General features: G+C 40.1%; 1 protein-coding gene across 4 annotated transcripts in view; it reads right to left on the reverse strand.

The window, feature by feature from the left end:
- CEMIP2 (cell migration inducing hyaluronidase 2) overlaps positions 1-13,577 on the reverse strand; it is a 60,272-nt gene that overhangs the window by 25,413 nt on the left and 21,282 nt on the right. For all 4 annotated transcript variants that reach the window (XM_061470800.1, XM_061470796.1, XM_061470798.1 and 1 more), the window contains exons 3-7: positions 10,745-10,885; positions 9,651-10,212; positions 6,898-7,067; positions 5,954-6,142; positions 2,662-2,831 (exon numbers count right to left, since the gene is read on the reverse strand). In XM_061470800.1, coding sequence (XP_061326784.1) covers positions 2,662-2,831; positions 5,954-6,142; positions 6,898-7,067; positions 9,651-10,212; positions 10,745-10,885 — 1,232 coding nt within the window. The remainder of the gene's footprint in view (positions 1-2,661; positions 2,832-5,953; positions 6,143-6,897; positions 7,068-9,650; positions 10,213-10,744; positions 10,886-13,577) is intronic.

A 13,577-nucleotide genomic window follows, 5' to 3' on the forward strand; every position in this document is an offset into this window, starting at 1 on the left:
ATAGAGATTCCAAAGAACCTGCTGAGATAACTAGAATCACAGAGTCAACTAGGTTGGAAAAGACGTTAATATTGTCAAGTCCAACCTTTATCCCAGGACTGCCACGTACACCACTAAACCATGGAAGATAAGGCCCTCAGTGACATTTTTCTGAACACTCCCAGGGACGGCGATTCCACCAGTTCCCTGAGCAGCCTGTTCCAAAGCCTGACCACCCTCTTGGTGATCTCCAGTTTTTACCTAGCAAAGAATACACCTATCCATGGCCATGAGCAGCCAGTTCTCCAGGAGAACATTGCAGGAGAATATATTAAAGCAATGGCAGACTACCCAATGCAGCTTCTCACCTTGATGTGTCTACAGTCTTGGAAGCTTAACTTCCCTATGCTCTCCTCCAACTGAACCTCGAGCTTGTTTGTAGGCTCTGGCAGGGGAGAACAGCTACCATATACTCTTGACCCATGAACAGTACATCTTTGTCAAGGAAATTTGTCCACTATGATGGAGTGTGCAACTCTGGGAGGGATGCACATGGAGTAGTCAGGGAGGAAGGGGACACCTGCCTAGCCAGCCAGACCAGCTAAGTCAACCTTGGCTATAAATGGAGTGACCGTTGCAGCCAGACTGCCCTCACATCCAGGTTCATACCTGGTCCAATTACCAGCTCAGCACAGGGTCAACTTTAAGCCTTCTGCTCAGCACACCGCCCAAGGAATAGCTTCTGAGAGATGCTCATATGATGTTCACTGTTCTCTCCCTTTCATTTTTCTAGTATCTAACCAGAATTTGTCTTGTTGAAGGTTGGTCCCATTGCTTCTTGTCCTATCTGTGCATCTCCAAGAATTGCTCTTGCCTGTCTGAACCCTCCTCTGCTCCTGAAGACAGCAGGAACGTCCATCTTCCCCAGACCAAACAAGGCTTGCTCTCTCAGCTCCTCCTCACTCGTCATCACCTGCTCCCAATACACCACCTTTACTGGACCCACCCTAGTGCATCTACATCATCTTTGCGAAACTGGACACAGCACTCCTGAGGAACTTCTTTATTAAGAGAGATAAGAAACTGCCTTCAATTTCACAGTAACGCTACCTAGTACAAAGTAAAAACGTAATGGAGCTGTAGCTGTAACACAGGAAAGCAGAAGTATTTTCTTCCACCTAACCTGCTATGAACACAGAAACCAAGTGCAACAGCTAAACTGCAAGTAGCTAAACTAAGAAAGAAAGCCTTTTTTGTTATTTTATTAACTTACTTGTACTGAGTATTTACTAAAACTAACCATTTTCATATGTACTTTGTTCTTGAGGGAAACTAGTAGCATGGAGTTCACCTCTTCCCTTGCACTCCTAAGGTTTGTATGCCTAAATACCAGAGGGATTGTCAGAAGCAGGCATCCCAGAAATTTCCTACTCTTAACATTTTAACAGCACTAATGCCGTCATAAAACTACAAGTAAGCATCTCTCCTCATTGCCAGTAAGCCTCCTTTATCCCACTATCCCAGTGACCATCAAAAAATCCAGAATGATCAAAACCCCTGAGGCCATTAACATTTGCTAGTACCTGCCCTCCTTCTGCTTAAGCACTGCAAGATTAACATAAACTGAAAATGCTTTTAGCTGAGGTCTAGGTTTGGCAGCAGACACCCAGCTACTCAGAACAGTCTCCTGGGAACAGTATGACAACTTTGATGACCCAAAATGTTTGTTTTCTGTTCTATCTGCCAGACATCTGAAGGGTCTGCTGTATTTGCGCTATTGTGGCAATGAAGGTCATGCTTTGCAAGATTCACAGCTTGTTATTATCTTCTTTCATTACATTATCTTAAACACAAAAGAGTGCCTTGAGCCCACCTACTTCTCTTCCACAAAACAAAAGCTGCCACACAGCAGGGAAAGGGCATATTTTCTTTCCCACCATTATGTTCACTGCTGAAAATAAAATCTGCATGCAAACATGAAAGAGAACATTAGAAAGAGAGCTTTAAACTGTGACTAGCACATAATGAGCACAAATGCATTTGCATATAAAATACAAGGCCTCAAACTTTTCCAGCATCAGTGAAGAGCTGACTGCTGCTCAATCCTTTCATCTAAAAATGTAAGTGAATACTAGTTTAGTTTCTTTAATACTACTTTTCCTCAGCTTTCTTCATGTTTATGGTAGTACAAGAAATTAGAAGCAGTTTCCTTTACATAACCTTAGTAATTAGTACTTTCCATAAAAAATAATAAGTAAATTAAATAAAAAAACACCATGGTCCAGTTTCTTTCCTCTCCATGTGTCTCTAGTGCCCGATTTCAGATAAAGCACATCTCTAGGATTCAGTGCAGAAAGGCAGGGAAAGGAAGGGAGAAAAGGGAGATCAAATTTTACTTTACAATGTCACAGGATGCACATACATGGACATCACTTTTAAGGTTTAATCCCTGCCTTACAACATTGTGGAATGTGCTGACCATTTCATGCACTGATATCTCTTCCTCCAATTCTGCAGATGAAGTCTTCATAAGGTAAATCTCATTTGGGGAAAGCTGAGAATAAAGTCATTTCTACACAAAGCAGTATGAATCAATGATCTTTAATTTTTCTAAGTTTAGTGCCTTTTTCTTCTCACTATACCTTTACATGACAGCAAGCTACTTTAAAATGCTTTTCATACCTTTATATGTCCACCAAATGTATCATAATTGAAGAACTGGCACTCCTTTTCACGATAGCAGGCATCTGCTGTCTCTCCCTTGATTAAGATGTTTCTTGTAAGAACTCCGACTTCTGCCCTCATGTCCACTCCATCAATAACTTCTCCTACGTGAGGAAACTGAGGATTTTCTGTCCAAAACCAGTTTGAAGCAGGGAGGAAAAATAGAAAAAAAAAAAAATTGTCATTAACTAAAAAAAAAAAACAACAAACACGAAAAACCTTACATTATAAACAAGTTAACTGTAGCAACAAAACCTGTGCATTCCAATACCTTAACATGCTATTGTCTCTTAGCTTTCTTATGCTAAGGCAGAAAAACCCCACATAATTGTTAAATAATAAACATTAACCCAGCTAACACCAAGTCCCAGACTGTGTTTGACTCCGATAGTTAAGCATCTTGCAGGATGATGAATAAAGTACACTACTCCATGTTTCCAAAACAATGCACTGCCTGCGTATTTTTCATTTTAGTAAAACAATTAATCCTAAACAAATCCAAACATTTTATTTGCAAATGCATCTTAATTTCAGTCCAATAGTTTGTGAACATACAAGGATAAAGAAAAAAGATCAAAATGAATCCAATGTATCTAGAAAATTTTTGATGAAATGTGGCTGCCCTAACCCTGGCAGTGTTCAAGGCCAGGCTGGATGGGGCTTTGAGCAACCTGATCTAGTGGAAGGTGTCCCTGACCATGGCAACGGGGTTGGAACTGGACGATCTTTAGGTTCCTTCCAATCCAAAAAATTCTTTGAAACATAGATGCAGATTTGTCTTAAAAGAAAAAAGACGCTGGCTGCTTTATCTGATTTGAAGAAAAATTGAGAACTGAAAACACCTCTAGAAAATACTTAATTCAGCCCCCTCTGAAAGAAAAAAGGATTTGACCTCATAACTAATTTTGCTTTTTCCTGGATAGCTATTGTGAAGACACAAACTAAAATTAGGAAAACAAGATAAGCTGGTTTTACACTGTTTTTCCAAAGAAACAGTTATTTAATTTGTCTATGCAAACTGAGAAAATTACCTGGTCCAATAAACCTAAAAAAAAAAAATAAAATACTTTTCCCTCTCTTTTTGTTTGTTTGCTTGTTTCTGGTTTGGGTTGGAGGTTTTTTGGTGGTTGTTGTTGTTTTATTGGGGTTTGTGGGGAGGGTTTTTGTTTGTTTAAGTTTGGTGGGGTTTTTTTTTCATTTACTGGTTCCCTGAATAAAGATTGTCTCTGTTCCTTCAAAGCTTACAAAAGGATACAAGCCTAAACTGGTCATTACCACAATATGAAGCAGAACCATGAGTGGTATTAATGCTATACCTGATGTTGAAGGTTTCAAAAGACAACAGATGTCTGTAAATGGGTCTACAATCCTTTCCTTGAAGTCTTATTCTATTGTTTCTCCCTATACTTGACCAGCATACATAGACACATAAAAAGCAAAGAAAGAGCAACTAGGCCTCCTATGAAACATTGCATTTTAGTTGTCCTACTACCAAGGGGCCAAAATAGCTAAAAACCTAGCAAAAAAATATACAAGAAATAATTTCGTAAGGTGGCAAGTTCTCTAGCACATCAAGTTTGGCATTCCATGGAAAAATCATTCTTTGTGGAATGAATATATAAGGTGGTTTGAGGATTTTTTTTCAACAGTATACATTACTGTGACAGAAGACACTTGATATTGGGGTGAAAAAAAAACCCCAAGACAGGACAGTTCATCTCCTTTAACATCTTTTAAAGATCTGTACATAGTTCACACAGCATTTATTAAAAAAAAAAGGCCAAAATCTTTTATTTCATGCCATATTGTAAATCTTATTTAAAAAAAATCTATTTTTAAAATCCTTTAATAGTTGCTTTTTCAAAGCACATGATTTCTGAGACAAAACAGTTTCCACATACACCATTCAGTGGTGACAAAAACCTTAAACTTCATACTCCAATCTTCAAGTTAAGCTTGCTGTTTTAAATACTATACTAAATAACAAACACCTTTCAAGACACTTCAGAACAAAGCCCTCCAAGTGTCATGCTTGATGGCACTACATAAGCTCTGTGGCTTCATGCACCCAGGCATTCTCTGATGCATAAGGTAAACTCGGATACACTTTTTCCACATCTGGGGCTTCACAATGCAGCAGAACATACGTCACCCATGCTAGTGAATGCTGTGGGATGAAATCACACTGCAAAGTGCACCAACAAACTGGCAGTCCCTTAAGACATGGAAGAACATGAAAGTTTGAGGGCCTTTACAGAAAACTTCCATGAACGGAGGAAGAGGAGAATAGTTTGAAGAAGAGAAACATGGACCCAACAGAGGTGAACGGGACAAAAACCTGATCCTGAAGAGCACTGGTTAGCTGCTGCAAACTAACTGCAAAATACCGCTAATTAGTTTCTGCTGCAAAGTGATTCTGCTGCCCATCAGAAGGGAACACCAGCTTAAAACTTGAGGCTGGTGGGACATCTGGGTGGAGGGCCCTGGTGTGGAGGGTGGGCATGGAATGGCAGAAGGAAAACACAGATGCTAGCAGAGCTGGGGAGCCAGTCCCATGGGAGGCTCTTGTGAAGTCAAGCAAAATGACTCAGATAATAAAAAAGGAAACAGTCAACAACATACATGACCATTTTGCACATATCACGCCCAAAGGAAAAACAGACTGCAACTGCTCAGGGATATCCTGTGTGAGCAGAAGCCTAGAAGTGCCACTTATTTCATAACCATTCTGCTGATGGGGTGTGGAGAGGGAACTGCGGGAAGGGGGAGGGTGAAAAGAGACAGGTTCAAAGATTGCCAATTTCATTTTTCTTCCTTTTTTTTTTTAATCTTCTTTCTCCAGAAAAAATTATAATGGTAACACTTGAAAAGATGGGAAGGGCACTAAAGGCAAAGGAAGTGGTAATGACCACAACACCCATTCAAGCACGTATAAAGAAACCTAGTGAAAAGACAGAAAGTAGCCAAGAAAGGAAAACAAGCATAATCCTCTGGGAAGAAAACTAAAGCACTCAATGAGCCTAGGAAGAAATGAGAAAGAAAAGTTAGTATGATAAGCTGTGAGGCGGACCTGACATGATACAGAGCAATTTGTCAGCAAGAAGCACCCATTCCTGTATACAGCAAAAAAGACAGACAGAAGCAGGCGAAAAGGCTGCTCTTCACTGCTCCCACTGAAAGGAACTGGCTGGAGTGTGCTACTGTGACTACTTAATTCACACAGATCTTCAAGTGGTGACTGCTCGCGTACCTTTGACTTTGACCTGATATCTGGTACACTCGGGGCAGGGAAGAAGGGTGAATTCCTCTGTCTGATACATTGAATAGTCTGTGCTTGCAACCACAATCCGCTCTCCAGGACCCCAACCACTAACATCATCCAGAAGATTCAAAATCACTCCACCTACAGCTTCCACCTGGAAGCCTGAAATTGGGACACCTAAGTAAAAAAAAAAACAAAAACAAAACAAACAAACAAACAAAAAAACGAATAAGGCAAACACAATATAAGACTATATTCACCTTTATATGAAACCATTGCCAAGAAGGTACTAACAGAATATGCATGAGATTTCACCAGCTCCAAAGCCCTCTAAAGTACAGTTCTGCTCTGAAACATGCCCATGTGAGATACCATTACAGACTGTTTATTTGGCTGACCTTAAATAAAACAAAAGGAAAAGACGAAACTAACTATGAATTTAAAAAGAAAACAAAATAATGAATATCATATGGCAACAATCTGCAGGTCCAGCTACCAATTTGGTATGCAAAAAGTTGCCTGAATTTCAGCATCAAACAGCAACAGAATAAAACACTTTACCTAGCTTCTACCAAGTTTTCTTTTAAGGATCATAACATATCAGAACCTTAGAGTTAAAATACATGACTGACAAATTGCTAAAAGAAAAATACCAAACTCTTTCAGCATTCTGTAAGATTCTTTATCTAAATATATTTTAAATGAAGATTCAATGTTATGCTGTTCACATCCTGTATACAAATAGATTGAGAAATAGGTTGTACTGAAAAAGAACTGTGTTCTTACACTTCATTCATAGTAAGGAAAACCAAAAATACATCTTACAGCAGGACTCAGAATATTAAACTGTAAGCAAAAGCCCTAGCAATAAAGTATATACAGTACTTTTTACTTCTTCCCCAACTGCAGGATTTCACAAGACACTTTCCTACCATCGTTCCATTCACTGTAAGCTCTCACAACAAACTTCTGACCATCCACTGTGAAAAATTCTTTCTGAGCAAGAGCTTTCCCACCGGTGCTGTGATTTTCATAGTTTCTCACTGATTCATTACAGGAAGAATTTCCACCACCTATGACACCAACAAAAGCCCAGGCTTGCCTGTGAAAAACAAAAATAAATATTCAAATACAATGGTCTTCACAAATTCTTCACAAACAGGTAAAGGACAAAAGAAGGAGCACAGAAGTCATAAATAATTCTTAGTCTGCTCTTCCAAATTAATTTTTAAATGTAACTTCAAAATGCAGAAGAAAAATGGGCAGGCCTCATTGAAAAGAAATGTAACTGGATATCCTACATACAGATTGTCAAATACAAGAGCTCTTGATGCAGAAGACTTTAAGGTAGGTTTTTAGCACAACATTCAACAAGATTCACTTTTTCCAAAAGCAAATTGCAAGAGATGAGGACAGAAGTGATACAGGATCCTACTCCCACACAGCTTTACTGGGGCACAGAAGGACTAGGAGCTAATGCCAATGTTCCTGCTACATCCTGCAGCCTTGACGGCATGGTGGCCAGGGTCCCAGGAGACATACCATGTGGGCATTGGGTCTGGAGAGATGAACACCACCATCAGCAGCTGCCAGCAATCACTGTACTGGACAGGCAACACCTTTTCAACCTTTCAAGATGCTCAGACCCAGGAAACAAACCGCATACTGTTAAACAACCTTTGCATGAGGGATCATCCTCGCGATGTTTCTGAAGGCTGAGACCAAGGGGTTTTAGTTCCCCCACCTTGCTGGCACCAGCAGGGATGCTCTGCTCAATGCATCAAAGTTTTTGTAAAAGAAAAAATCCAAAATAACCACATGCCACTAAGTTCAGAAAACAAGACTATTTTGCTTTCCTTTACTGCTCTGTAATGCCATAATTGTGTAGAGGAAACAGTTGAGGTCATCTATTAAAAAGCTGAAAAATTTTGCATCATTTAAGTTGAATCACCCCATTTGAAAACAGTGTCTGCTAGCTGGACTGTAGTTTGTTGCTAATGATTGATTCAGAGGCAGATACTAAAACCACCTTCAATTCAGCTGCCTTTATTTCAGTCCCCTCATGATGTTCTGACGATTCGGATTTAAAAGGCCAAATGAAACTGTTTAGAGTTAACCTGTTCATAGGAACAGTACATACTGGGACAGCTTTTCAGCAGCAGCAGCAAACAAGCTGAACATTTCACATACCAGCATTTAAAATAAGCATCAAGATACTTAAATGCATGCAGGAAGAGGCAGAAGATGAGAAGGATGAGAGAGTATTCACCTCCATGCCAAAATCCTCCTTCACTAGCTTTACAGGTTTAACAAAATGACCCTGCTTTTCCTCAGTAAGCACTTAAGAGAGCTTCTCCCTCATCTTCTGTGGCAGAACAAGACAATTTTATGTGCTTAAAGAGCTTCTACCAACTAATGCAAAGATACAACAATCAGTTCAGCAGAGAAGGAAGAAAGGTTGCTTCTTCCCAGCTGCAGGCTGCAGAAGTTCCTCATATCAGACAAGCTGGCATGGAGGTCATGAGCAGAGATGAACACCTGAAATCCACACCTCCAGGTCAGGTCATGGTGGCTGAACAACCACCACACAGGCTTCATTGCTTTCAGAAGCTGGTACTTACCACAGGTCTCAGCACCTCTGCCCAAACTGCTTCAGAGGCAGTGCTGCAAGCACTTTCCATCCCATGACCACATACCTACATCAACCACTGAAAGAAACATGCTCCTGATGAGAAGAGAGGTCAGAGCATGTCATCCTGACTGACGCCACAGTCCGCCTCTGCCAAAGCAGAGGGAGGAAACTGACTGGAACCCAGATGCTGAAGGACAGTGAGGAATAAGAACAGAACAGAAAAACTAAACAACTGATTTCCTGGAAATAGTGGAAAATAGAAACAGGTTATCCAACACCATCTTAACGAAAGCTGAAGAATGAACCAACACCTAGTTTGGAGAGTTGATGTCCCTTTCATTTGTATTCCAGCCCTGTGCAACACAAAGCCAAGCTCAGAACATGCACCGCAAAACGTCAGTTCCAACAACTGGATGAATGGCATGGCAGTTAAGTTTCCTGATTTAATAATTCCTATTACACTTCTTCTACTGTCCCACCATCCAAAACCTAACCAACTGAAGAGAAGGGTCAAAAGATGCAGAAACACCTTACAAGTGTAATTCAGTAGCAAAGTATTTTTACAGATCAGTTCCCCTGCAGAATCAGTGGAGGGGTTACACACTTTCATTTCAACAGCACATAAGTATAAATAAGATGCCATTTGATACACAGGATTAGCATCTCTCCCCTGTATTCAGTTGGCCTTTCATTTGCTGCTCCTCCAGACATAGTCATATGCATTAAAAGCTTCACCTAGCAACTGTTTTCTGTGTGTCTGAATGAGAAAAAATTCCTTGTTGCACGTTTGAATTTCTGCTAAGAACAGTGAACAAGACCAACTACAAGCAAGTAATAAAATCTATCAGACACACACCTAAAAATATCAGTCTCTCTGCTATCAAACTACCGCACACTGAATACTACTCTCTACTGCTGCAGTACTACGTACAACACTGAGAATCCTGCAGAGACTTTAAGAACAGACATCACTGAAGTTTAATGAATGCCTGAAAGGTGGCAGAATCAATATCAGATCTAATCTTCACTTAAAAACGGAAATAAACTACTTACCTGTAACTCAATCCTCTGACAAACTTACTTCCCAGAAGATTTTGAATAGTCACTCTGGTTTCCTCCAGTAGATTTTTAGCAGCTGAATCTCCTACAGCAATAGCAACAATGCGACCAGGACTTCCATTTTTCAGCAAGTTCTGGAGCTTCAAGCTGTCTTCTGAAAACTCATGAGTGTCAAACTTCAGCACTTCCAAAACCTCTGCTGTGTCCTGATCAATCACTCTCACATTTAGTCCTCGGGAAAAATTCTTTTTAAATGAATAATGACCATAGGCCAGCCCTGAGAAATACATAGTCTTTGATAGAAGAGTCCATGATAACTTCTGGTGCCCGTGTAACTCCAGTGTTCCTTCAGGGCCCACACCAATAAATTTTTGGCCAAATTCTGGCACATCAGCACCTTCGTTTGACTTCCCATACAAAATAATAGTTGCTTTGGATTTATAGCGGCATTTCTCTGCTCCAACATGAAGCATTCCACCATCCTTTATCAGGATAAATCGAGTTCTCAAGGTAATATTTTTAGAACCTTCTTTATCATCACCAAATACAAGTAACCCTAAAGGAGAAAAAAAAAATAAAAATTCTGTAGGTCAAACCAAAATTGCAACAGACTTAGAGAACCAGGTTCTGCAATAAGGAGAACAGAAAAACTACAGGTTTTTTTCCCACATTCATGAATTAAGCTGTTATACTCTTATACATGTTTAAGAATATCTGGGGAAGTAACTCCTACCTATTGTGATTATCTAAGAATTTGGCTGGTTTATTCCTATTTTTTTCTGACATTTTCGTAGAATTACTAACATACAATGACCATTAGAAGACAATCAGATCTACAAGAAAGGCTACTACACAAGTCTTGTTTTACTATGTCCTACAGAAAAGCATGTCAATGCTCCATTGAAAATACTCTACAGTGCTCATTCATCTTTCTAATGGTATTCCTGCTCTGGTAGCAGGCTAGAAAGCAAAAGCAGGGAACTGCTCAGTAAGCTGCAACATAAAATTCCAACACATTTTTCATGTAATCACAGAAGTAAAAACTATGCAGTAAACTGAAGCATGATGTTGGTCTAGCCATTTCATACCTCCATCCTGTATAACTATGGAGTGTACTGTAGCGTCTGAGTTCAGACGAAACAAATCCCCTTTTTTGATAAAAACTCTCTTTTCAGGATCTTTTCCAGGGCTCCAGTTTTTAAGACGAGGATTTTGATCAGGACAGTTCTCTGCAATACAATGTGAAATTCAGCTTTTAAAAACCATGCATCACCATATCAATCAAGGCAGCATTACGATAAACACAAGCAAGGCAGAGTCAGTCACCCACAAAGGATTACAGCTCCTCTTGTGGTTACAATACTGCAGCCACTGCTACTGTTTGTATCTGAGCAGCCAAAAAGATACCTAAAAGGTGGCTACACTCTCAAGGGTGGAAGGTGTTCTTACATTGAATTAAACTACTGGTAACCACAGACTGAACTGTCAATGTATACTGTTGACAATAAATACTTTCAAACCCCATCTGATTATTTCAAGATTTTCTATATCACCTATAATAAAGGATGATGAGAGGTAAGTGGGAAGAACTCAGATCCACAGAAGTCACACTGAGCACTAGGTCTTCTAGACCAGCTACCTAGGCCAACTAACATGGATGCGAAACATCTAAATGTATCACCTACCTCAAGACCTCTGCCTATGTGAGAAAGGCTGATCCTTTCTTGCTTTTACGTATCCAAATCACTTCTTTCAACATAGGTTTGCAGGTAAGGGATAAAGAGGGACAAGACATCCTTAGTAAATTTAGTATAACACCTTACTCGTTAGAGCAGTTTCCTGGGAGACCAGACATTTGGGTCTAAACTCATAGTTTGTACTCAGGACGGCAGCTTAAGTATCAGGATACAAACCACACGAGAGCAGTGACACTTGCAGTCCTTGCTGGAACCCTGCTGAAGGTCTGGCACTAGTCAGGCAATAACATCATACTATGAGGCCAGAAAAGGAGAAGCAGCAGCAAGAAGTGACAGTGTTGCGTGATTTCAGATGAAGTTACAGTAATATAATATTCAGAACAGGCACATCTTTAGCGTATTAAGCAGCTGAGTAATGCAGCAGCATAGGCATACTACAAAAGCAGAAACAGGAAGCATATTCCTTGGATTTTCTTAACTGAAAGTCAGACTGAAAATATTTTTCTTAAGAAAAAAACAAACAAAAAGATGCCAAAACAAACAGGTTAGCAGCCAGACTGAGAGTAACAGTCAAAATAGCCTTTTCACATCTTATCTTTTGGAGAAAGACACCCACTCATGTGCTATGCAACTTTGGGGGCAAAAACCTATTAGCAATAGCCCATTCTTGCACAATCCAAAGAAAGCGAAACCTATCCACAAGTTTAACACAAGCCAGCTTTAGTTTTGCTGACAGAAATGTTTTTCCTTTGGCGTTACTCTCCACATTTCAAACCTTTTCCAACTCAGGAAACCCACATAAACCAAGATTTGACTACCAGTGGGAAAAATATAGCAGAACTGCATAAGGTCAAAAGACATCCAAGTAGCAATATAAAAATAAAACCAAAGGCAAATCTTTTGGGGGGATCCCAAGAAGACAGCATTTGGAAAATTAAATTCAACACACAAGGGAAAGCCAAGAAGCACTGCAATCAGCAAGACTGCTGAGCACTCACTGGAAAAATTCAAGTCTCTTGCCTGACTCATGCAGCCCCTTCCCCCAGACACCACACACGCGCACTGTGAAGAAAGTCATATTTCCTGGCTGGCAGCAAAGGGCAATGTGAGGAAACCATGAGTCAGCAACCTGATGATTTCTGCTTAGTGTGATTCACGGGAAAGAAGATCTAGTAACTGTAAATTTTCCTGCTGAGTCAGAAAGAAGAGGTATAGCACAATAGCTAAGAAAACTGTACCTAGTGTACATAACAATCCAGCAAGGAAGCCATCAGCATCAGAGGTAGGCACTCCGGTAATGCAAGCATGCTTCTGAAGCACGGTGGATCAGCTTTTTAGCAAGCAGATCAGATGTGCTCAGCAAATGTATTCTGTAATTCTCCATTAGCAGTTGCCGTGTGGTGCAGGGAAACATCAAGGATCTAGTACTTCACTGTATGTTACCTCTGAAATTACTGATTAGATTTTACAGACCACAGTCATTGCCCCTACAATTACAGTTAAATGAAAACAGAAGCACAGACAAGAAAATGTTAGGTAGTTATGGCCTTGCCAACATAACCACTCCTCCTGAAAATTTTGGAAGTCAAGCCCTTGCTTCAGAGAATTTTTGTATAACTGGGTAAGCTCTCCTTAATAAGAGACAGCTTCTAGTAAGACTTGTGGGGTGGGCAGAGAAGGCAGTGAGATTTTTACTAATGGTGGAAGGAAAAAAAGAAACAAACCCAAACCAAACAAACAAAAAAACCCACACCCTGAAAAATAATTTTAAAGTAATTCTAGAACCTTCCACATGCTGCAGCAAGGATATAAAATCTGACAAAAGAAAAGGGAAGAAACAGTTCTCAAGATGTAGTTAAACAGTTGTTTTCTACCTGCTTAGCCACCAAGTCTGGAGATTTTAAGGCCTCTGGGAAAAAGTTATCAGTGTTCCATTATGCTCAGCAGAAGTTTATCACAGTTTGGCAGCTAAATCTTCTGAGGATCCTGTTTACCCTGGTCAAGATCCAGCTGAGAGCTGCAAAGGCCAGGCAGAACTTTTTCCCCAAAACTTCCTCAGCTTGTCATCCTGACCCTGAAGTACAAGCCCCTGGAAATGGGGAAGGAAATTGCATTTCCAGTGCTCTCCCTGGATCTCTAGCGTTCAGGACTCCTTATTAAAAAAGATGCTGACAGGAAGATAAAAGCAAGGAGGAAAAAGCCCGGCTGACAGGCAGGAACAGAA

The sequence above is a fragment of the Pezoporus flaviventris genome, unplaced genomic scaffold, assembly GCF_033815535.1.
Source record: "Pezoporus flaviventris isolate CSIRO_AGI_PZ_B2104156 unplaced genomic scaffold, CSIRO_AGI_Pfla_v1 ptg000064l, whole genome shotgun sequence".
Lineage (NCBI taxonomy): Eukaryota > Metazoa > Chordata > Aves > Psittaciformes > Psittacidae > Pezoporus > Pezoporus flaviventris.